The 25,267-nt window shown below is 37.7% G+C and overlaps 1 protein-coding gene across 1 annotated transcript in view; it reads left to right on the forward strand.

The window, feature by feature from the left end:
* The window catches only part of LOC121338609 (CCR4-NOT transcription complex subunit 4), a gene marked incomplete at its 3' end in the record, with an annotated part of 48,645 nt that extends 25,658 nt beyond the window's left edge, over positions 1 to 22,987 (forward strand). The window contains exons 2-7 of the mRNA XM_041409757.1: positions 6,192 to 6,435; positions 13,812 to 14,009; positions 16,748 to 16,834; positions 17,366 to 17,467; positions 18,183 to 18,308; positions 22,854 to 22,987. Of these exons, the coding sequence (XP_041265691.1) occupies positions 6,262 to 6,435; positions 13,812 to 14,009; positions 16,748 to 16,834; positions 17,366 to 17,467; positions 18,183 to 18,308; positions 22,854 to 22,987 (821 nt within the window). The remainder of the gene's footprint in view (positions 1 to 6,191; positions 6,436 to 13,811; positions 14,010 to 16,747; positions 16,835 to 17,365; positions 17,468 to 18,182; positions 18,309 to 22,853) is intronic.
* Between the last annotated feature and the right edge of the window lie 2,280 nt (positions 22,988 to 25,267).

Here is a 25,267-nt window from a genome sequence, read left to right on the forward strand (position 1 = left end):
TTGTGTTTACATTGGATTTATAAAGAATGATTAGTTCCCTTTCCATTTAGCAGGAGTCATCTGACTAATTTTGTTGTTAACTGCCTCAAAGGCATTAGGTAGAAACTTTTCAGGTGATTGCTTTGGCTGAGTGTTGCACTGTTGCTGAACATGGAGCTTGAGCTCTTGCTACCTCTAGATGCTTGTTTCACAGTACTCCAGCGAGCTTCTGTATGGCTGTGTGATGAAGGAGATGGAGGATTGATGTAGTTAAATACCACCATGCAAAGATAGTTATGTTTTGGTCTTTTGGTTCAAGTGATGGTACAGCTGCTTATGCTGGCAGAATTTGAAGTCTGAGACCATGAGCATTAGCTCCCAAGGCACCTGTAGGGAGACAGAGCAGAGGAGTGTCTAGAGGTTTCTGTTTTGACCTCTGAGCTAAATAACTTAGGGATAATCCTAGCCAGTGTAACAGTGTTTTTAGAAGTACTGAGATGACTGCGTGATTCCTGGTCATACTTTCCAAACATTTGGGACTTTGTCAACGTCTTAACTTTTCTTAGATGTTGTTTGTCCCATGATCAGAATGTAGCTGTAGATTACAGAGTAATAAACATCCCAGAAAGAGGACATGGGGGAAAATGGACTTTGTAATTACAGGATATGATTTTACAATCATGTGCAATACATTTTAAAATACATTTTGCTTTCAATATTCAGCACAGTCAGGAAATAGAAGTAGGAAGTGAACTTTTCATTGATCTCAAATGAAAATTAACTTGGATGAATTCAGGAGCCTGCTTGCTTGCTACTGAAGTGTCTTTGTTCCCAGTCAGTAACAGAGCCATAAAACTCAGAAAAGCATAGCCCCTTTTTAGTACTCCTGAAAACTTTGGCTGTCTCATATGTCAGTGTTGCTAACCAGGTGGTTGTAAAATACCACTGTACTTTGATGTGAGTGAAGGGCTGGTGGAAGAAAGGGACCCCTCGTCTTTGGTAGGAATCAAAAAAATGACAGGCAAACGCATGTCAGAGAGATGGAAAATCATGTGGAAGTTTCACAGATTTCTTCTGAATTGTGTGGATGATTTCATGAAAACATCTAGTCTTGTCCGTTACAAGGATTTGGTATGTGCATATGTGAACTTTTTTTCATATGGATTATCTGCTAACTCGCTGAATCTCCCTCAGTTCTGTGTGCTTAAATCAGTCAAAATGGGCTTTTTTTTGTAGTGTGCCTATGAAAGGTGTTCATGTGAAGCTTCAAGTGGTCACTGCAATGCAGTGAAGTGATAGCCTTTCTTACTTGCAGTCTGAAGAAGGTGAGTGTTGTTTTCCTTCCAGCAGTCACTAGTGGAAGCAGGTTGTCTTAAATGTGCCTCAATTTAAATGTTGCCCCCAAGCTGGCCAGAAGGAGAGTGCTGTGCTGACAGAGCTGCTGATTGTCCCCTGATTCAAGGGAGGGATAACCCATTATTGCTGCTGTCTGCAGTCGGCTTGTCTTTCTCTTTCCAGCTTGTATGTGAATCAACACATATATATATATACATATCCAGCTTGTATGTGGAGATGAAGCATAGAAAGGGAAGTGATCCTTCAGCAGAGTGGGAGCAGGGGTCTTGGAAGGGGGAGCTGCCTTCCCAGTAGCATTATGTGGGCAAGCATCTACATACACTGAGGTTTTGAGACTTCTTATGGCTGATGAGTTTCAAGAGATACAAGGCCATGAAAAAAAGCATGGGTTTCTGTTTGCGTAAGTTTAATGAGCCCTTACTAAAGGTTCAGTGCATAGACTCCGACCTGTTTCACTTCAAGTGTCAGGTATGTTTGAACTTTAAGTGAAACATTAGCTAATGCATGTCTGGATTTTTTTTTCCTTCAAGTCTCTAAATACTTTTTGGGATGTGAGTCTTTACTGAGGTTTTTCGTAACTAGATTTTGAGAACTTTTGTCTGTGACACTTGTATTTTCTTAAAGCAAGTAGCAAGGCTGGATTCAGTCCATTGTGTGAGAAGAAGAATGTATTCCCTGGAGCTAGCTGCCCTCCTGCAGCAGAACTTAAACTTTAAGGGATGTGTTTATTAAAATGAACTGCTAGCAAATGGAGATGTTCTTGTGTCTGCTTTGGAGAGATGAGGAGTGTGTGTCAAGTCTCAAACTGTTCAGTTAAAAGAAGGCATAGTAAGCTTAATTTTTTCCCCTGCCTCCTCTCCTCCTTTTTTATGACCCCTTTTAAAATTAAATAGGGAAGATAAACTGCTGGAAGTTAAACTTGCTCACCTCAAGTGCCAAAGAGCAAGGCAACAAGCATCTGCATCCTAAATGGGCTGAAATCACTAGGTATATTAGAAGTTAAGTTGTGTTTAGGTGAGTATCCTGGAACAGTAGGATCACTTTTTCCTCAACTGCAAAGTCCAGAGGATTTTATCAGAAGTAACAATTGTTTGGTGAAGCTGATTAGACACAGCTGTCATCTGCTAAGTAAGCACTTAAATTTAATAAAAATGTCTCAATTTTTTCCATTCCTTATGTGTTTGGAAAAGAGCTTATTAGTTGGTACACTAGAAGGGATAAAGCACACATCTTCATATTTCTGTAGCTTGGGTATTACCTTTTACAAAATCACTACAGCTAAAGCAAGCTGCTGGACTTTGTCAACTTCTGCTTCATCCCTGTGTGAATGTTTTGGCATAGTGTCCTGTAAACAGGATGTGGAACTGTTGGAGCCATGTTTGACTTCAGTCATTGGAGTTTTGGAAATGTATGTGCAAATTCTATCTGCTTATAAAGCATGTGTAGAACTTGATCCCAAAGACAAAATACTCTGGATCAAACAGAACATGTAATACTGCCTTTTGTTTTTTGCTATTGCTACATTACTTTTTCCATGCTGTTAATCTGGAATTGTTTGGAATAGTCTTAGAGCTGACTAGTTACTCTGTGTTTCTTGGTAGTGCATGAACTATATGCAGAATGCAATTTTGATGCCTTACTTTGCATGTTATTCCAGTTTTGAAAAAAACAAGCACTGTTCCGATGCAGATTTCAGACACAAATCCTGCTATATAAACCCTTCTAAAATAGAGACACACTTCAGTGGAGAATCTCTAAATGGGATGCTTGAATGGTCTGTGGCCAAGTAAATAAATATTTCCTCAGTTTCAAGAAACATAGCACACAGCTGCTCCTTACTCCTTGTTGTAAAATAACAGGCCATTTGCTGACTGAAGCAAGCTATTGATAATATTGCTAGCAGCTGCTGAACTCTTAGTGTTAACTTAAACAGCTCATAAATGTTAATTATGTTGCAGTTTTGTTAGAGCTCATCTGCATATCCCAGAGGCACTAGCTAATATGTCATGCTTTTTTCCACATGAACTGATGACATTTCTTAGTGGAGATTCCAAATAACTTCCTAAGTGAGTTCAGTAATTTTACTGTAGCAGTGAAAGTTTTGAAGAAATTTCTCTTTTAACTGCAGTTTCACTAGTACTAGTATAGTTTTACTTAAATGTGTTTCAGTAGGCACAGAGCTGCTGAGCATGTGGTGGAATTAGTATAAAGTAGAAGGGAATGTACTGGGTGCTTACTGACCTGTTGTTGGGAGATATGTGACAAAGTTAAATCCAAAGCCAAACTGAACAAAATCTGTTGAGTTTATCCCATGCTTTGGTTTAAAGTCACTTTCATATTGTTACAGTTTTACTGCTATACAAGTGTGAAAAGCTTACTCGAAATGTTTACAGGCTACTGTAAAAGTGTGTGTTATCTGCCTAATAACCACTTAAATGATGTTTCAGGGCCTTTTAACAGTCCCTCCCATTTTTCAGCCAGTGGGGATGTGTTCTTTAAAACAAAGCTCTCAAGCGAATAATTTTTTCCCTTCAGGTCAGATTCTGCTAGTGTTCTTTGTAGAAAACACTGGTAAACTTCCAGAACCTGATTTTGAGACTATCAAAATGATTGTGAATATAGCATGTATGAAAGCACAGATAATGAAATGAAAGCTGCTCTATTATCATTGAAGTTTAACTTTTTGATTTTAGTCACTGTTTTTAGACATTGATTTTAGACACTCAGAAAGAGGACAGTGTTATTGATAGTGCATACTATATAGAGAAGTTATACTTACAGCATCTAATAGTTGTTCTCTCATCCTTACTTTTTTGTGGTCATCCAGTGGACCTTTTCCTCTCTAGGGCAGTGTTTACCAGAAGTACACTTTGTGCTTGGAGGATATACTGCCTACCAAACTAGTTGGAATTGCAGGTAGTCTGGTCTTTTGGTATCAGCCTGTGATTGCAGGTTAACCTGGTGACAATGCAGCCATTCCCATGCAAAGCTGTATGCTCTCTGCTGTGTATTTGCCTGGTGCTTTGATTGCGTGTGTGTGTGGTTTTTCCTCCTCAGGGTTCTTTCCTGGCTGCTTGTAGAGGAATTTCTGTCCCTGAAGTGGTGTGCAGACAGGGATGAGTATTGCAGACTGATGCTAGATGGATCTGATCCTGTATGGTGGGGGGTCCCAACTTGAGCTGGAACCTCTTGTCCTTGTTAAGATAGACCTCATGCAGGGAAGTATGATTTGGGGTGAGGAAGATCAAAATATGTTGTTTGGTTTTTCTTTTTATGGGGGTGTTGAAAGTATCAAATCAGTGCTATGGAAGGCTAACATCAGACCTTGCTGAAATCTGTGAGCAAGGGTTTGATCTCGCAACATTCAGTCGTCTTATTTCCAGGGACAGAATTAAATATCACTCTAATTCAGATAGAGGTGTGTGAGAATTGGTTTCTGGATTTGCTCATAAAAGCCAGGAGAAATATTGGATGGTACACAATCCAGTAGCTTTTGGTTAGAAGTGAAACAGGAAACTTTTTGGGAGAATAGAGGAGGACTCCAGATTGTGTGTAGTTGAGTTATAATTCTGATACTTTGGGAAAAACATGATTACAAAAAGAATTCTGGGTTTTAAAAACTTTAGAGTTCACTTATTTCTAAATAACTGTATAGTTAATTAGAGCTAGTATGACCATCCAACTGTCAATTCTGATCGTGTCTTTTCAGTATTTTTCAATGGGTTTTTAGTTTTTGTTCATTTTTTCCTTTTAGTTTTCTTGCGAAGGTCCACCTAAAAAGTCTACTGTTTTCCTTGATTTCTTCTCCATCTACATGCATGTCTCATGCAGCAGATGGAGACAGCTTGTTGAGATTGGATATGATTTCACGTATCCAGAGTGGTACTTTTAGAAGAAATAAGAAAGAAGAAAACACACAAATTAATTTTCTCAGTGGTGACTCCAAGTGTCTTGTTTTGAGTCTGAAAGTAGATTTCCTGTGCTGCATCCCTGAATGAGAATAAAAGCATACTCAAATGGCTGAATGCAGGAACTTGATTAAGAAAATGGTGACTTGAATATTGACCTTCTTCAAAATTCAGGTTCAGAAATATTTTCTTGTGGCTGCACTCCAAATTACAGCTTGAGGTTTTTTCACCCACACTGTGTGTATTTTGGTTTGATGTGAATTGGGTGCTGATGAAAAGGATAACTGACTTGGATGGAAGTTTGACACATGTAGGAAAATGTGTACCTGAAAAATCATGGCTAATGAAGTAGCCCTAAGGCTGATCTCAGGTCAGTCTGTAAACCAAAAGAGTGAGATAGACAAAAGAAACAAGTAATCCTGAGTAAGAAGCTTTCCTGGTTTTGTTTCTTAATTCTGTAAACTACTCAAAAGTCTGAATGGATGGCCTAAATGTTACTGCAAATCTTATTGTTCCAAGTCTCTGAGCAAAGGAATAAATTGATTGTGAACATTAAGTCCCGCATTCAAAGATTTGACTTTGGATTTGTAAAGGACTTCAAGAAAGCAGTAGTTAAAGGAGGCTAACATACATAGCATACAACAATGTATGGTGTACACTGATTTCTTTACAATCTACATTTTGAAACCCAAACAGGCCAGTGAACTGCCAAAGTGCTTGTCTGTCCAGGTGGGGAGAGTGCATCACCAGTACCATCTTTCCTATTATCTGTGAGGCTCATAAGTAGGAAAAAACCAATCAAGTTGATTTAGCAGAAACTTGTGTTTTAGTAGGTAACTTGTGTGGGGAGAAGAAAAGTGATGAAAAACGGAAATGTTTTTTAAAGGTACAAAAGAAAAATTGTCAACAGTTTTAATAATATTTTTTCTTTCTATTTCCTTCTTGCAGACCTTCAAGTGCTGACCTTCTTGGTCTATTAAGTTATTATAAACTTTTGCTGCTCTGCGAACATAGAAAGATGTCTCGCAGCCCTGACGCTAAGGAAGACCCTGTGGAATGCCCTCTTTGCATGGAGCCTCTGGAAATTGATGACATCAATTTCTTCCCTTGCACCTGTGGGTACCAAATCTGTCGTTTCTGTTGGCATCGTATTCGCACTGATGAGAATGGACTTTGTCCTGCTTGCAGAAAGGTAAATCCCTGGAACAGCACCTTGTCTTGCACATTTCACAAGGCTTTTGTATTGTCTTGGTACCAAAGACATCCTTTTCCTTGAGGGAAACAATCATCTAGTCATGGCCTAGATCAAGGGTGAGGTGTTGGATCCTTCAGTTTCTGTCTGCATATGTATTGAAGCTGTTATGAAACAGCTGGTCTTAGTTTATTAAATTCAGAACCAGATTGATAGGGGAAGCTGTGGATCAGAACTAAGGCATGCTGATGCTGAGAGAACTGCTAAAAATAAAACTCCTTTTAGTTGGGGTGCTAATGCATTAACAAAGTCTTTTCAGGAAGGATAGTGAGGATTCCAGCATCAGGGGTTTGCTGAGAGCCGAGGTTCAGCTAAACTGACAGAGCTGACTGAAAAGCAAGTTTATAGAGCACCTACTTATTTTGTTTGTGGCACTGGAGCTTTTAATCCATATTTTAGTGGATACTAAATGTATAAAAACCTTTGGAAAGATATCCACTGGTAAATTCTGAAGCATTTCAAAATCTAGACTGTTTGTCTACTATTCTGATCTTGTTGCCAAATGCTTGAAGGTGGTCCTTGATATCTCCTTGTGTCTTGATGTCTGGCTGATTTGGTTGACCACAGCTGTAAATCTCAGCTTCACTAAGTTGCCTGTTATTTCCTTTGAATTATTTTTTCTTCTTCTAGTGTTTTGCTTAAACTCATTATTTCCTTATCTTCAGTGTTTAATGAAATTCCTTTTCAGTATCTTCTTGCATTTAATGACTTCCCTTGACTGTAACTTTCTTGCCTGGCCTTACTCTTCTTGTAGTTGCAGCTACTTATGTCTTCTTGTTCTCCTACTATTTAATCATGATCCTATCCCTAGTTTATGCCTCTCTTGTCTTCCTGTCTCATGTTACAGCTTCCTTTTCAGACCCCAAGTAATCTTACTTGGTCTCACTATCTTTATTCACTACCACAGTATTTTTAAGCACTTCCAGTCATATTTTCTTGCTGCTCTTTTGGGCTTTGGCTACACTAGAGTTGCTATTGTTCACCTGTATTTGGATACGTCTGCAAGCCTGAAGGCTCTCTCACAGTAACATGTTTGTTTAAAAATTTGGCAAATTTGCTGCAAAATTTGAGCTCCATGTTCTACAAGGAAGATCTGCATGTCATCAGCCAAATCATTTTCCACTTGGGATACCTGCTGTAGATGACACATGCTGTATAGTAATTTCCCACAGTACAAGATGATTTCTACTCTTCCCATGCAACATGAGATTTCTGGGATTTCCTTGTTGAAGTCGCCTTGTTTTCCTGGATTTGTTGCACTACTTTTTACCTGTTTGTTATTCCGTGTCTGTGAAATGTATTTGAAGAATCACAGAAGCAGTGTGCTAGTCACTGTTTTTGGGTGTCTGAATTCTTTGAAATATGCTGAACTCTTTAATGTGGAATACTCTGCCCTATGGTTGGATGTGCAAATATTTTGCCTGATTGGATACAATTTGCTCAGAAAAACTGTTTCATGAGGAAACCTCGAGTAAGTGCGATGATTGGAGTGAATCGTACTGACCACTCCTGGAGAGGAGACATCTTTCATAACAGATGAGGATTATGTTGGTACTTTCTTCATCCATGGACTGCAAGATAATCTTGAGTGGATTTGGAGCTGTATCACTGGATTGTAAGAGGTTGGCATGAAGAAGGCTGGCTGAGCGGGACGTTTCTTCCGTGGCATAGATAAAGACATTGTGATGCAGAGACCACACCAGGATCTTGGGAATAAATCATCTTGAGCTACAGAGTTGCACCATGAAACAAGGGAAGAAGCCATCTTTTGAAGTGTGCTGGACAAAAAGAACCAGGTAAGTGTGTTTGTGCTGTGTGTGTCTAAGTAGTCCCTGTCTGTGTATAGTAAGGCTTCTGGGGAAAGATCTGAGCATTTTTCTATTTGTAATTACTATGGCGTACGTTGATTGTGACCACTTAAACTGCTGAAGCACAGAACATGGCAAAGCAACAAAGTTTTAGCAGCAAAGTTCATAGTAGGTACAATGGTTTTGATAGGTATGCCTTATTGTTATGACAAGTATACCAGGATATATACAGTGAAATGCAGGATGCTTACTGTGAAATGGACTGTGGATAAACATATATGAAAACAAGAATGAGTATGTTATTTACAATTACATACTAGAAATTTGCTCTTTATGCCAATGTTATTGAATGCGGTGGGACTTGCCCAGTAATTTGAGCACTATTCCATGGAGAGGAGCAGTGAACAAGTTCCTGTCCAGGGGTTTTGGTTGAAGTGTTTGGGGGAGATTTTGGAGAAGTCTGTAATAAAATAGCTTGGCTAAATGCTGTGGTGGCACATATGCCATTAGATCTTAACTGTGCATTGCCATTGCATATATACCACTATCTTCATAAGCTTCTTGAATTCATTTCTGACTGAAAAGATGTTCTTCTGCCTAGGAGAGAATACTTCTACATGTTTGAACTGTTACATAACTTAATATCTGTATATGCAGAATATGTTCATGTGGTTGCAGTCAATTGATTTAGTCTGCCTTAAGTTTCTTCCTGTGAATAATAGTAGTACACAAACATTTGCTTTAGTAAGATGCTAGTGTGAATTAAACTTAAATGCTGGTTGGAAACTGGTATGTCTTAGTTAATACGAAGTTAATACTAATGTTAATAACATGTTAATACATGTTAAAAATTTTCTAAACTTCATTCAAATCTTCTGAAATAGACACGGAAAATAGTCTTATTTCTAGAGAAAAGAAATTGTTTCTATTTAATTCATTAACTCCAAAAATACCTACTTCAAAAGAAATGGAACTGTCTGGCTTTGGGTTCCTGATGCCCTTCAAAATTGTCGGCATAGCCAGTTGTAAGATACTAAGCAAGGCTTCCTGGTTTTTTCCAGTTAATTGATTTCTTAACTGTGAATGAAATAGCTGCTAACTAGATAAAATAGCATGAAAATATGCTGTTTTCAGAACAGATTTCTGTAGCCAGAAGCTGGTTTGCAGGTCAGCAGACTTGCTGGTTCTGATTGTAATGCCAGTGATTTTTCTTTGCAGGAATATTTCTATTATCCTTTCTGTAAAATTCAGCAGTCTAGGTCCTGTTTGGCATGTGAATAATACATACCATCCCAATTGCTTAATTACAACATGCCACTCTCAGCCCTTAGTGTCAATTCCTGCACTTTTTAAATCCAGCAACAAAAAAGCCTAGCTTGTTCATGTTTCTTAAGTACTTTGCTCTTCCCTAAAATAATATAACATGATAGAGAGTTGTTCCTGTGGTGTGGCTTTGGCTTCTTCTCCAGTTCCTTGACTGAGCGACCTTTATCTCTCCTGTGTGAGATCTAGCCCCTTGTGTTAGAGATGGAGGGAAATAGCATACTGCTAGATGTATGATCAAGAAATTAACATGCTTTGTTAGTCTTTCTCCTACTGCTTCTGTGTAAAAGGAACACTTAGTTTTAATGCACAGTCTCCACATATCAGTGTTTCCTCCTATGCTTTCCATCCCACAACTGAGTCCTTTGATGCAACAAGTGATATTTTGAAATAGATAGGAAATTGCTGTTTTTAAAAATGTAAGTACAATGTTGTATGCTGTGCATAAACCTTATGGACTTCCTTTGTATTTCTTGTTTCAGGACCTATTTGGTAGCAAGACAACAAGTGGGAAATGTTGGTGCATCCATTCTGTGGAAGGAATGTGACCTACCTGGGAATGACAAAAGCAAAGTGCTTGATAAATCACAGATCAGCTTTCAACAATTGGGAAATGGGGGAAAAATGTCTGAAAGGAAACAAAACTGAAATAACAAGACAAAATTAGTCAGGAAGACTGAGAATTCATCAGGGCAATCTCTGATTAGAGAAACCAAGATTTGCTTCTCTAAAAAAGACCAAGGCATTCAGACTTTTGGTGACATTCTTGTAGGGACTGCCTTGCACTTAATGTAAAGAAAATTTGGTCATATTCTATGATGGCATACTTGTTTGGGGAACCTCAACGTTTTTTTCTGAAAAGTGTTGGTGTAACTTAAGTGAAAGGTATCAGCTGAACTTAGTCAGTGAATCAGTGATGTTGATATCTCCTAATGTCTTGCATCTGAAAGTACATCCATGATGATACCACTAGAGGTAGCTACTTTGTTTGGATCTCAAATCCTTTGTCAGCTAAGGCATTAGAGACAGTATGTTAAGCAAGTATGTTGTTTTAAAAAAATAAGATGTGGGCCTGTCAGTAGCATTTCCACTTTAGTCGTTGCAAGACCTGAGAGCTGCTGATATGTATAGTCCTCTCTCTACTTCTGATTTGTAGGGTTAGACAACATAAACAACATGCCAAATGGTGCTGTGAAGTACACCAGCTGTCAGTCCACCTTGCTTGGCTTTCAGAGACTTGTTCCAGCAGTCTGCAGTGCATGCACGTGTTTGTAGTTGAACCATCATCCAAGTTCATGAACTTCAGCACTGTGGGAAGCAATGACTCTGAAAATGAAATCATTTATTTCCCTTTCTGTGGGCTGATTTTTGTCCTTTATTTGAAAGGAAAATGGTTTCTAATACTATTTTTTTTTAGAATTAGTTTCTGAAATGTTGCTGTGCTTATTTGCCTTCCACACTCTTTAAATGTGCAATATCTCCTAATTTGTTAGTATGCCACACATGATACATAGCTAGGGAAATCTCAGTTGTGTGTGGGTTATTCTTGGGATTCAAGAGATGTGTGCAGATTCATTTATAGGTCCTGCAAATCAGGATATCACACTATTTCTATTCCTTGGAAGCATTGTAAGCATGTCATATGTGTGATGCACATACAAAACATGTATTTAATACAGTTCTACAGTATCTAGTGAGAACTTCAGAAGATTCTGTTGCTCAAACAAGTGTGGTTATCCATGGTGGCACACCAATTGCTGCTGTTACTTAATGATTGAAGTTCCTGTTCTGCTAGTCTCAAGCTTTCTGCTGAGATGGAGACATTTCTCTTTCCCTGATTCTGAAGCTGCTGTCTAGTTGTGTTCCTACTAGGAGTTCTTATGCTTTCCTGTAGAAATACAAACTACTGTTTGGACATATAAAGGTTCTGTTCAGGATTATGCTTGAACTACCCAGGATATTTCCTGATTCATGTTCAGGACCTCCAGCAGCAAATAGCTGTACAGAGAAGAAATATCCTGTCTGACTTGCTACTCACGTGAGAATATGCTCTGAATGTGGCTGGACTTGGCAAGAAAGAAGCTGATGAATTTTAACACTGTTTGCTGTAGTTTCCTTGGACCTTCAGGAGCCTTACTGAACCTACTGAAAACCATTAATGCATTTCTTGCACGGTACCAGAGAGCAGCACTCTTGCAAGTTTTGCCTTGCATATTATGGAATGTGGAGTAGGAATTAACCTTTGAAGGAATGGATTGTGGATAGGACATCACTTGGTGTAGGGCAAGCCATATTTTTGGAACTATATCTGTTACACTGGTGCACTTCTTCCCATTCCTACCTGAATTCACTGATAACTGAGAACTCACTTTTACCCTGAGTAGTCTGTCTTTCCTGTAAAAACCCAAGATTTTTATTCTTTAGTTTATATTATTGACTAATACAGATTTTGAGAAGCTCATTAAGTGTAAAATTATTCTGCATCTCAGAAGTCCTCATATATAGGTGTTAAAACACAGGTTAATAATTGGCTATTGCAAATCTCAAGTGTCCTTACTTACACTCGTTGGTGTACATCAAGTATATTCTGAAATCTGTATAATGTATTCAGTGTTAACTCTGAGTTAAATGAGTAACTAATGGGAGTAATACTGAATATCTTTTTGAGAAATGTTATGGTTTTGACTGTTCTTCAAGGGTAACTCGAGTCCTTACTGTGTTTTCATGTTAAGGACACCTTCGGCTACTGCTAGAGTATCATAGGCATTTGAATTCTTTTGTGATACTAAAACATGTTCCAGAGGACTTGATGTTTGACTGTGAGATGACATCTGCTCAAGTCAGCTGTAGCATATTTGCAGAAGATCTCTCACATGTAGCATAACAATGCTGAACTTTAAACTGAAGAATGAATTTTGATTTGTTTGGGGATGTAGTCAGAAGACTATTTGGTCTGAGCACTTGGTGGCTCTTTGAGTTACATCATGCAGCTATGAGGAAGATGAGCTTTTAACCTAAACATTTTCATCTGCTGTAGATTTTTTTCAGGTTTAGTATGACAGCTAGTTTTGTACTCTTGTCATTAACACAGGACAGTCAGGAAAAAGTTAAATTCATTTTTGTTGGACTTGCACACTGAAACCTTTGGTTATGGTAGTACAAGCAAAGACCTTAGTTTAACATACTGGTGAGCTTGAGCTAACTTCTTTGTCTTAAGTCTTTGTCTTAATTCACATCTCCCATACACTTCTCATTTTTTAATTCTTGGTGTTTAGAAACTCTTCTTTCTGCTTGAGATATGTTCTGTGTACTTGTTTTTGTGCTTACAGTGTTTTGTTTTTGTGTGAACAATGTGAAACCTCACTTTTCAGTCTGAAAAAAATTGGGACAGGTAAGGAATGTGGGACTGCTTTGAGGAGTAATCTGGGGCAGAGGACAGTGCACTGTGGTCTGCAAGACCCAGCTAAAATAGTGCCTTTATAGCATGAATAGAGCAGTCTTTCTAGGTAACTCTGAGGATACTTCTACTTCTCTTGTATACTTTTGAGATTAAAATATACTGTGTTATCTGTAAGGAGTTGCCTGTAGGGACGGAGAGACCAAACTTCAAACTGATACATAAACATGGCAAGAATACTGTCATTAATAGTATTGAAATCTGTCTCTTCACTCGAAATTAACCATGTAAACTTTGAGTAGTATGATGATGTTACTGTCTTGAACTTAGTGGACCACTGAAACTACATTTGTATTTTAATTTTGTATCTCAGAAATACTTAAATATGCTTAAGTGTCTTGAGTACATTTAAGTACCCAGATCTGTATCAGAAATAAAGTGCATGCTTGCATCCTGCTTACATTAAGCTCTTGGTAGTGAAATTATAACAGGATGTGTTGGCTGTCATGTTGTAGCTGCTTGTAATGTTACCAAATTGATTGGGCAGCTGGGTTAGAATTTGGTTGTTGCCCAAATCAATATTATGTCTATAAATAGAAGAATTCCATGAAAATATGCCAGAAGTTTTTACCTTTCCTAAAGGACTGAGTATGCCTCCATAATATGGGTGGCCATAACAGTCAGATCAGTAGAATAAAGAAATTTTTGCATTAAATCATGGTGATTAATGGTTTTCAAAGGTCTTGTTTCATACATGGGTTGGTTTTAATGCTGTTTGTTATGTTTAGCCATATCCAGAAGATCCAGCAGTGTACAAACCACTCTCCCAGGAAGAGCTGCAGAGGATAAAAAATGAAAAGAAACAGAAACAAAATGAGAGGAAACAGAAGATATCAGAGAATCGCAAACATTTGGCCAGTGTACGGGTTGTACAGAAGAACCTTGTCTTCGTGGTAGGGCTGTCTCAGCGACTAGCAGATCCAGAGGTGAGCGGGTCACACTTGCAGATCTTGCTCTTAATTTGCTGCCATGAAACACTGGAATACCCTTGTGTTTCCCTGAAGGATACAAAATGAAACTGTTGAAAAGGTTCACTGCTCTGACACCCCCACTTCTTAAGGGAACTTAGCTTCCTGCTCCATAATAAGTGTTTGTTCTAGGGAGTACAGGTGCTTTGGGTTTTTTTTGGGTTTTTTTTTTTGGGTGGGAGGGGGAAGTTGTTCCATGTTTAATAATGGGAGCTTGGTTTTAAGGTAAAAATAAGCATAAGGACTTGTCAGGTACTCATTTTCCTAGGTTGCGTCTGCTGGCACTATACAGCTATATTGTGAATCACCAATTTTACAATGGGAACTTGGTTGGATTACCAAGAAACTGATATACAGTATCACACAAACCTGTAGGGACAGAAGAAAAAAGCCAACACTTGAAAGTATATACTAGGAAGAACCATAAGAATTATGTCCTTAAGAAGTTGTGGGGAAAAAGTAAGAGGAAGACCCCAGAAGAAGTTGGCCTACTACTCTGCATCATCAAAAATAAGGTTTTCATTTGAGAAAACTTATTATATTTAAAACGCTTTATTTACTTCCATCATCATTTATAGGTGCAGGTGGCCAGTGGAGTAAGTGCTAATGCATAAAAGGTATCTAGAATTAGAATATGGAGGAAATGTACTACAGGGTAACATAAATGTTTTCAAAATTACAGTGCCAGATTGATTTCAGTTTATCAGACTACATTATCTGGAGAAATCTCAAGCAGAAATGTCTGTTTCTTAGGTCTCAAAGTATGGTCTGTATTTTGCTAGACTGGTAAAGAACAAGTGTAGAAAGCTGTTTTTAGTGAAGGAGAAAAAAAGGAAGGATAAGAAGGGAAGAGGAAAAAATCAAGTTAAAACTGATGTGGCATATAACACTTCAGTAAGTACTGAAATATAGCAGCAAGTATTTGCAAGCTGTCACCACTGGCTTGAGGCTATTTATCGTTGAAAAATGCAATATGAATTTATTATTGAAATGCAATTTCTTTTACCAGATGGAGGATTTGTATTTAAGAGAAATAGTTGTAAATACAGTTGATTTATTTTTTTTTACATCTCAGATAATTTTACACTGAATACTTGAAGTAACTAGGAATGGATTTATTTGGGGAGTGGGGATGTGCTGTACTAGGTGTATTGGTAGAAGTATTCTCAATGACATACCAGAAAACAGTGTGTACTTACTGAATGCTGCATATAGTACAAGGTGACTTGATCTTCAAGAAATCTAGCCTGAGAGAGATGAGCTAAAAAAAGTATACACTATATTCAAGTTTTCTACTTAAACAGGCCAAAAACTCCTTCATAAATTGAGATTATTTGGAATGGGAGCTTGGCTGTTATGTGATGTTTCTGGAAGTAGATCTGTGGATCATAATGGAATACAGGTGCATCCTCTTGTGTTGACATGCTCTTAGGAGAATTGTGAAGGCTATGCTGTCATATTGTACCAGGAGTATAATCTGCAATGTGCTTAGGTAAAAGTGAAGTTTCTTTAGGATTGTCATTCTCTTCTGGAATGATGCCTTCAGGGTTGGGTGTAGTATGTTTCAAGAGGGTGTAGAAGAGCAGTCAGAAGAGATCAGTGAATGACTGGTTGTCTGTACAACATACCTCAAGTTCTTTGGGATGTTCCCAGTGTGATGCTGTTAGTTCTTGAAGGCGTTGATGCTGACTTGGGAAGGGAGAGGGGTAGTTTAGTTCTTGAATCAGTACAGTTCACCTGCACTATCCAGTGCTAATATGAAGATGGAGCAGAGGAAACAAATCTTCCTTTATAACCTCTCAGGTTATTATATAGAGCTAGAAATGCCCTTACTTTGTCTAGCTTCAGTCTGAGTAGTCAGTACTTTAATACCTTCTTCCATCACAGAAATGGGAAAAAAGGCTTTTGGTGTAAATGTGTCAAATATGTTGCCAGTTTCATTGGCACACAGGTAATGGTTATGCAGCAGAGTTGCTTAATATACTGGTGATGTTCTTGATTTGCACAGGGTCCCTAAATGGGATGTTAGTACTAACTGATTCCTAGAAGGGCAAGATGAGTATTTTTTTTTCCTTTATGGACGTGATAATCACTCATTCATTTCAACGTGATATTGATTCTGAAATGTTTTTTCTTGACCCTGGAAATTTTCCTTTATTGTCTATGTTTACTTAGTCTGGTCTTTGGAAAACTTGAGGTTATCTTGGTTTAAGGGAGCTAATTGGTTTACTCCCTTTTTCTTTGGAGCGTGGGGTATGGCAGTCAGGATTCAGCATTTTATACCCAGTAATTAATATAGCTGAATGCAAGTTTAAGGTGTATGGTTATTTGGAAGCAAGAATGTGATTTTTATTTTTTAAATCAAATTATAAAACAGGTGTATGCAGGAACTTCTTATGCTGAATGGGATATCTTTTGCCAGGGTGGGTTTTGGGTAATCAGAGTACTGAAATAATTTTTTAAAATACAACATGAAATGTGGGATATTTGTCATTAAAGTTCTGCAGTGACAACATATTTTGTATTGCAAGTAACCATGTTTTTATGTGGGAAAACAAATCTAAATCTTTGTGCTCTTGTCGTAGGAGAGACCTGTTTTTTATTAGTTAAAGGTTTTAGCTGCACAGTTTCACAGAAGAATAAGTACACCTCTGAATGAATTACAAGTTTACCACTTGATCTTTCTTTTCTTGTAGGTTTTAAAACGACCAGAATATTTTGGGAAGTTTGGTAAAATACATAAAGTTGTCATTAATAACAGCACATCATATGCAGGCTCACAGGTAGGTCAGAGGTCTTTTGTAATTTTTTTATTTTAGTTCCTTTAGAGAACACCTGTGCAGAGTGATCCTAGGCCTCCTTCTTTCTGATTAAGCAGTAGGTAAGCGTGTGAAAAGAAAAAAGGCCTTGTAAGAATCAAATTGCTCTTAAGTTACGGAGGTATTTTCCCACCAAACTGTCAAAGCTGGATGCAAAATGCAATGTAGAAAGATTAAAAATTGGGAGACAGGATGAGAAACTTTAAAGAAGCAGCAATATGGTATTTAATCACTAATCTGCATTTTGGGGATAAGTGTCTTTTAAGTAATTTTAGAATATTAATGCAACGTACTGATGCATTTCCTCTTTTCTTTGTCCTTTATGCATCAAATACGAGTTTTTATGGCTTCTACCTTTTTTGTCAATTTCTTACTAAAAGCATCAAGTCCTGAATGTACCACTTTATTAAATGATCATCTAAAAAGGTGACTTAATGATCAGGTCTCTCTGGGGAAGGAAAGAAAAACAAGTAAATAGTGTGTGTTTTTTCCTAGGGTCCAAGTGCCAGCGCATATGTAACCTACATTCGGTCAGAAGATGCCCTCAGAGCCATACAGTGCGTCAATAATGTGGTGGTAGACGGCAGAACACTTAAGGTGGTAATATGTTTATGTTCTTGCTTGTATGTTCTAGAACATTAATATTAGGGGTTAGCATACAATTTTGTTTGTATGGGTATGCTTGTGTTGCTGGACAAGAATGTCCAGTGCCTTGGCTTCTGACTTCTTTTCCTGGTATTAATCTCAAAATGGAAGTTCAGTGAGCATCCAGCCAGTGTTTTGGTGGGTTAGCAGATAACTTCTTAAAACAAAGTTTGAGGCAAACATATGTACCTCCTCCTCGTGCTCATAGTGGCTTTTTTGTTGTATAGCATAATAGTACAATGAGAAAACCCACTGTTAGCTTTTACAGAACATTTCTGTAGTCCATACACAGCACTTCTCAAAAGCTCCATGGGAAATCCAAGTTTTTTGATTAAACGGATGTTCAGGCTGATTTGGCCAAATTGGTGGCTATAGAAGATGTAGTTACTGTTCATTTCCTGTCCCTACTACGTCTCCTTATGATGATGCAAATATTTGCTGAAGCTCTTACTTAGGCATGTATTTAAATTAGATGAAAATAAAAATGCGTCCTAATTATCTAATCCTCGCCAATATATATTTTTCTTACAAATGGACTTTTTATTCCATCTGCATAAAAAATACATTATGATAGAATTTCAAATATTGAGGTAATTTTTTTTAGATATAACTTTATCTTATATGGTTAAAGGCATTCTTAACCTCCAGTACTTTTTTTTTCCTTCAGGCGTCATTAGGTACAACAAAATATTGCAGTTATTTTCTAAAAAATATGCAGTGTCCAAAACCAGACTGCATGTATCTACATGAGCTAGGTGATGAAGCAGCCAGTTTCACAAAAGAAGAAATGCAGGTAAGTGTAGTGAATGGGAAACAAATGAAATGTGCCACGTATGTCTTACTGCCTATGATTTAGTCTAATGTGTGTCATGTGTTTGCTGAATGTTATGTCAGCAATGAATTTTGAAATCCAAAACGTGATTAACCAGTTGGATATTGCAAAGAACAGTTAGCTCAGTTGCATGCTTTTTTTAAAGTCTGAGAAGTCTGGTGACTGTTCATGAGGCAAAAAGATGGAGATAAACTCTTAGCCAGAAATTTAAACAACCTGAGCTAACTACTTTCCCTTTTTTCCTACTAAAGTAAGGTAGTGTCATTATAGATCTCTGTGAACAAAGTTAGTTCAGATCTGGGTTTTATTGTAAAATTGGTCTGTAGATAGTTCTCATGGATCGACTCTTGTGGTGTGACTGACCATGCTGTCTGAATCCCAGTAACCCTCCTGGCATGTGAAGCATTTAGAAACCATTTGCAAATAAAACATTGAGGGTTACTATAATAGCACATAAAAAACGATACTGGGATTTTTTTTACTATCTTGACATCAAAATGCTTATTGTCTAGTGTAGGGAACCAAGTAAATGGATGGCTTTACTGTCTCAAATGTAGTGTGTTCTGAGGTCCTTTGGTCTGTCTCCATCCTTCTTCCACATGAGGTGTGGTAAAGCTGTTAAACTCAAGTCTGCCAGCCTTGCATCCACGCTGTCATTTTTGCATGTGATCTGTCCACGAGGCAGAGGGTCCCCACCCTTAGTTCTCAGCACAAATGTTGTTCTAGTAGAAATTTTTTTTGTGTTAGGCTGATGTAAGCTGAAGAACAAAGAAGAATGTCCACATCTATTTAATACTTTCCACAAATTATTTCTGAGGTTTTCAGCAGATAATTGCAGTAGAAGGAGAAATTCAAGGACAAACCAGGCTACCTTCCCTGTATGTTTTCCTGTATTTCTCCCACCACCTAGATCTGTTACATATACATGTTTGAGGGTATGTTCCCATCTAGTCTTTTTAGTTCTTTATAGACCTGTCAGCCACAAATTTGTTTAATCCATTTTGAACCTGTCGATATTTTAGTCTTTTGTGGCAGCAAGCCCCAGAAATTCATTAGCTGTTTTGTAAAGTGCTTTCTTTTGCCAGTGTTGAACTGTGAACTAGTTTTGTCAAGCATCCCTTAATCTTAGCTTTGTTTTGCTTGCTGAAAGTACAACCCCTTATTCACCTTATTCATTGCCTTTGTGGTATGGCAAAACTTGATCTAGTGTCTCCCAGCTTTCTCTCCAAATCGTAGTTTCTGGTCTTTTAAACTTCTTTTTAAAGCAGTTCCTCCATTTCTGCAGTGTCTGCTGCACTTCTCTCTATTTTCTAGCTGTGTCCTCCTTGAGATGGAGAGTTCATATGCGTGATGTGGGGGACACCAAGTTTAGTTTATCATTTTTCAGTGTGTTATATGTAGGGTGACACGTGCTTTTTAAATTTTGTTTTAGTTTATTTGAAGTGGCCTTCTTAGTGATGCCCAGCACATCTTTTGTGGCTAGTGCATAATCCACTAACAGTTTCAGAGGGCTGTTGGCAGTAACCTCAGCATCTTTTTTTCTGAGCTGTAACAGCCAGTTCACAGATCAGGAGTGGGTTACTATGGTCTAGACTGCTTTTACTATGGTCTAGACTGTGCATCTGACATGTCCTTGGTGAAGCTTATTTGCCACCATTTGCTTATTTACCGATTTCTCTGGGATTCTTTTGGAGCTCCTCATTGTCAACATGGCAGTTTATTACCCAAAAGGCTTCATATTGTCAGCAAAGAATTTGCTTTTAAGTATTTTCTCATGCATGCTGATGGTGTTGCTTAGAACTGATGCCAGTCGTCAGTCCTCATTGCTTGCTTCTGCACCCTGTTATACTTTGAACCATCTTCAATTCACACTCTCTTCCATGGCAGATTAGTAAATAACTGGTGTGAAACTTTATCAAAAACGTCTTCTTTTAAAGTTTTGCGGGGCCTCTCTGTTTATGCTTACTGACTCTATGAATAATTAATGTTAGTGAAGCAGGGTTTCCCTTAAAAAAAGATATTCAGATTCAATCCCACTGGCTTGTGTTTATCCATGAACTTCCAGTTTTAAAAATTATTGTTGTTATTATTACCTTGTAATCTTTGGAAGGATAGAGGTTTACTTAGCCGCCTGTAGTTCACAAAATCTTTTCTGCAGCCCTTTTTGTAGAAGTCAGTGGCAACTGTCAATCCTCTGGCCTGACTGCTAGTTGAAATTGATAGGCTATGTACCTAAAATTATTAGGTACGTAGGCTATGTATAGGCTATCCTGTTGGTCAGGATTTAATTTTCATGTGTGAGTTTCTTCAGAAGTCGAGTGAATTTTGCATCATCTTGGTGACTTACATGAATCTTCCTTCCCTGTTTCTTGTTACACTGCTTAAACTTTTTTTGAATTTCATATTGCTTTCTTAAAAGTAATTGGAAATTACACACCTGCTAAGTACATTGTTCTTTCGGTGTGCCAGCTGTTCTGCATTTGTGTCAGTGAATTTCCAGATCCATTTAATGAGATTGAATGTTCATTGTTTCAGATTTGATTCTGTATTTTTTGAAGAAATTGTCAATATATGATTTGTATTCTAGGTTAAATAATTAATAGATCTAAATACAGTGGCAAAATAAAAAGAATTGGTAGAACTCCAGGAAGTCTAGGAAAGTGAAGTTGGGAATTTTAGGTGGGTTGGAAATGCCAAGTTTGGTCTCTGGGTTGTCTGCTATAAATAAAATACAATTACTGCAAGCTTCTATATAGGATTTTAATCTTGTTTCTTTCTTGCGTTTGTGTGGCAAGTAAATGAACTTAAGACTGAGCTCTGATGTACCTGGCTGTGATATTCAGTGTTTAGACACTGAAGCAAGTTGAGAGATCCAGAGAGGTTTCTTCTTACTCAGCTGCTTAATGTTTGCAAATTTTTAATTGTGCAAACCTGTGCGTCAGCCTAATTGCTCCAGTCATAGTGGATGGTGAAAGAAGCATTTCCAGGGTGCAGAATATCTCAAGTTTGCATTTAGGTGAGCTATACTGTAGAACCATGCTTTTTCCTACTATAGGTAGCAGCTTGGATGTAGACACTGACAAAGTGATGCATACACCAGATGTTTCAATCCTTCTTGAGAGGTGTGTAAGTTGACTACATAAGGACACATTCAGGATCAATCAGTAATGGAGAACTGGAGAATTAAGTAGCAAAAGAATGGACTCCTTGATTGGGTTTGACCTGAAGTATTCCAATGAGATATGCAGTTGGCCTTCTACAGGCACCCATAAGGAGAAGTAGTTTATCAACAGTACTATTTTTTTTTTTATTTTGTCTATTCATGCTAATTTTTTTTAAAGTGATAATTTTCGTTTAGGTTGTAAAATTTTTCTAGGGCTATGTCCGCATTGCCTGCACATTAATTCCATTTTTGTTCCAACAACATAGTAAGGAATTAATTAATATTAAAAGGAGTTAGATTTTATGTGTACAAATAGTGTGAGAGCTTCCAAATCAATTCTGAAGATGTGATAGATAATAACTTTGGTGTTTCAGACTTAAGATTCAGAAAACCTGACCATAATTCTTGGCACTCGTTTCCTTTGCTAGAGGACTTCTTCTAGTATCTGGAAACAGTAGAGAAGCTGTTGTCAACTCTAAATTCACTGTTTATTTTGTATCTCAATTCAACTATAACAATACTTAACTTGGAAGTAGTAATTCTTAGGTTGGAGTGTTGTAACAACCTACAAAAACCATGAATGCTTACCTTGAATTTCAGATGTTAATTTAAGTTTTGGGGGTAGGAGTAGATCTTGCTGGTTTTGTTTTTTATATTAAGCCACAGAATGTTATCTGCAAGCTAAACTGAAAAATACTCTCTTTCTTCTCTTGCCATATTCTAGTACTCTGAAGTTGAATTGGACCGCCACAATTTCTGAAAGCAAGAAATTGTTCTCAACTGATTGAATTAGCTGAAGAATATTTCAGTATTTCAGTTATTAAAAAGAATTATTTATCCGTTATTGCTTAGAATATGCTGCTTGTCATGTCATACACCTCGGCTGTTTTATTAAGCTGATATAAAATTACTTTCATTTTTGATTGAAAGGAACTTTTTGTTCCTTCCCATCTTCTGAAAAGCTTCGTATGGTTGAAATATGAAATGCAGACTGCCTTGGAGATGTCACTGTTTGTGATTTCTGTGGTATATTTGTGAAGCTCTTGATTAGAAGTGAGGAGCAAGTTCTAATAAGGTTGTAGGTGCTTTTCTGCTTTAGAAGTCTCAAAAATTTATAAATAGTATAAATAGGTGATTTTTAGGCAAGCTTTAGAGCTGTTGAGATTGCATCTGTGCTGAGAGTGAGAAGTGCTGTTTTGAGTTTGACAGGAGTGAGCTGATAAGTTGTAAAGGCTAAACTACTAAGCTTTGGGATATATATGTGGGCATACTATATATATTAAAAAATTATAACTATATATATGATACCAGTATTCATTCATTGTGAGTTTCTCTTTCCTTAGGCGGGTAAGCACCAGGAATATGAACAGAAACTACTGCAAGAATTATACAAACTAAACCCCAACTTTCTCCAATTATCTACGGGTACAGTTGACAAGAACAAGAACAAAGTGACAGCACTGCAGAGGTACGATGCGTAAGTACTGATGCTGGACTGCCTGGTTATTCTTTTGGTTATTCCAAAGAAAACTTTTATTCCTATTTCATTCCCAAAATTGCCTCCTGTTTTTAGTACCTATTATATGACAAAAGCTGACAGGTTTTCTCTGTGGAGAGACATGTTGTTTCGGAGTGATATTCTCCAATTTAGAATGTTCTCTCTGAAGCTGCTCCACATTGCTCCCCCTTGCTGTCTCCTGTACCGGGCAGGAGAGGAGAATTGGAGGCACAGAAGGGAAAGATCAGAACAATTTACTAGAAACAGCAGTGAGATAAGAAAGCAATAACAGCAACAATGCAAATGACAGAGGATACAAGAAAGGGTCCAATGATTCACAAGTGATTGCTTGCCCCACGCAAGCACCCAGCAGTACTGACTACTTCCTCTGCTAGGCCATGCTGACCCATAAGAGAGCCCTTCCCCAGAAAATTACTTAAGGTGGTATGGAATCGATTGTCCTAGCCATACCCCTTCCTGGCTATTGAAGAAATAAACCCTGTCCTGGCCAGAACCAGGACGCATGTACCACTTTGTTGTAAAACAGAGTGTGTATCTTTGGAAAGAAACATGTTTCTGCATTTGGATCAGTAGTTCAGAACAAGGTATTCTGAAAGAAGACCTTGTATTTTATATTTGCAAAATCAAATGCATTTGTTAAAGACCAGATGTCTACTTTCTTGGTATGGTGTCATTATGAATGCAGTCTGTATTTTTGTAGCTGAGATACCTTGTAACCTTAGTATGCCTTTTACATCATGATTTGTAATGTAGTCCATATATTTTTTACTATGTTCTAACTGCAGATATGTGTATATATATATATAACTTGCTAAAATAATGTTCTCTTGATGCAGTTGGTTCAGTAAGTTATGAAAAGATTTCTGTCTATATTAGTATATAGTCTCTCAAATATAAGTGAAAGTCTGAGGTTACCAGTCCTTAATTATTCATTCAAATATCACATGTAAGATAAAGAAATAAAAACTGTTGACAATTTTTTCCACTCCTTTTTGTAGGGGGTTAGATAAAGGAGATGAGCAGAGCGGAATGTGAAAGTTAGGTTATACTTCATATGAACCTTGGCCTTGTGTTCAGGGTTTGTGTTGTGTGCCAGTTCATGCACTACTGAATTTTTCAGACAGTAGTTTGCCAGTGGCAGCATCACTGCACAGACCTGTGAACAAGACAGTGGGTACTGTATCTAAAATACTGTCAATGAGTCTTGAATTACAGAATACAATTCTGAGAGCTGGTATTCCAGTTGGTATACTGGGACTGTGTTCTTTAATTTCTGAAGGCATTTTCACTGCCTTTGCACTTTTTTTTATATGCACTTTGACTGCAAGTGGGCAGGGCTTCCAGAGGGATCTTTTTTCTTAAGGACAGAGCTGCTTCTTATTTCTCAGGCACTGGTTCAATATTGACTTCAAAGGTACAGTGCAGCAAGCAAAACAAATACACCATTTCTTGAACTTGGTTATTGATTATTTTATGTTTCAAATCAGAACTAATTTTAATTTGAAATCTGCATAGATCCCAGCAAAATAAATTATACCAATGGGTGAAGAATGCGCTATCTGCAACTGCAGCAAACTTTTGTGCCTTTAGGAAGCAATTAGGAGTTGGAGCTTGGCCAGCCTGTGGTGCTAACATTTAACATTTAAGGAAAAAATGGCATGTAACTAAAGGCAGCAAGTGGTAATTTCTGGAGGTAATTTCTCTTGTCAGTTGAACAGCATAATCACAGCTCAGACTCTGTTCTTTGCTCATGTCTAAGTACCACCTTTAGAGTTGCAAAGTGAGTTTCCTGCAGCTGGGATTTGGGCATGTTTCGGTGTAGCTTTTGCACTGGTGAATGCACATTGCTCTTTCACAGTTTCTACCCAATTGGGTTCTTGTAGGATTGTTTTTGTAGGATTCATTGATAGGATATTCATATTTCTAGCAGTTTGTCACAGCCTCTTGCAATTCCAAAGTGGTTCTTGTGTTTCTGGGGTGCAAAATTTGTGTTTCATAACAGAAAGGAACAGAAGTTGAGCTTTAATTATAAATAACTGTCCTGGTTTAGGACAAATTAGGGGAAATCTCCAAAAGGGAGCCCCCTAAAAAAAAACCTCCAACCACCCCTCCCCCAATACCGGGTTCGGGAAGGAATTCCTCGGAGGAGCACAGTGGAAAACAAAACCTATTTATTAACAAATAACAAAAGAACACTCCCCACGGACTAGCCAACTAATTGTAGATTCGTCAGGTTGT

This window comes from Onychostruthus taczanowskii, unplaced genomic scaffold (assembly GCF_017590055.1).
Source record: "Onychostruthus taczanowskii isolate IOZ18803 unplaced genomic scaffold, ASM1759005v1 scaffold31, whole genome shotgun sequence".
Lineage (NCBI taxonomy): Eukaryota > Metazoa > Chordata > Aves > Passeriformes > Passeridae > Onychostruthus > Onychostruthus taczanowskii.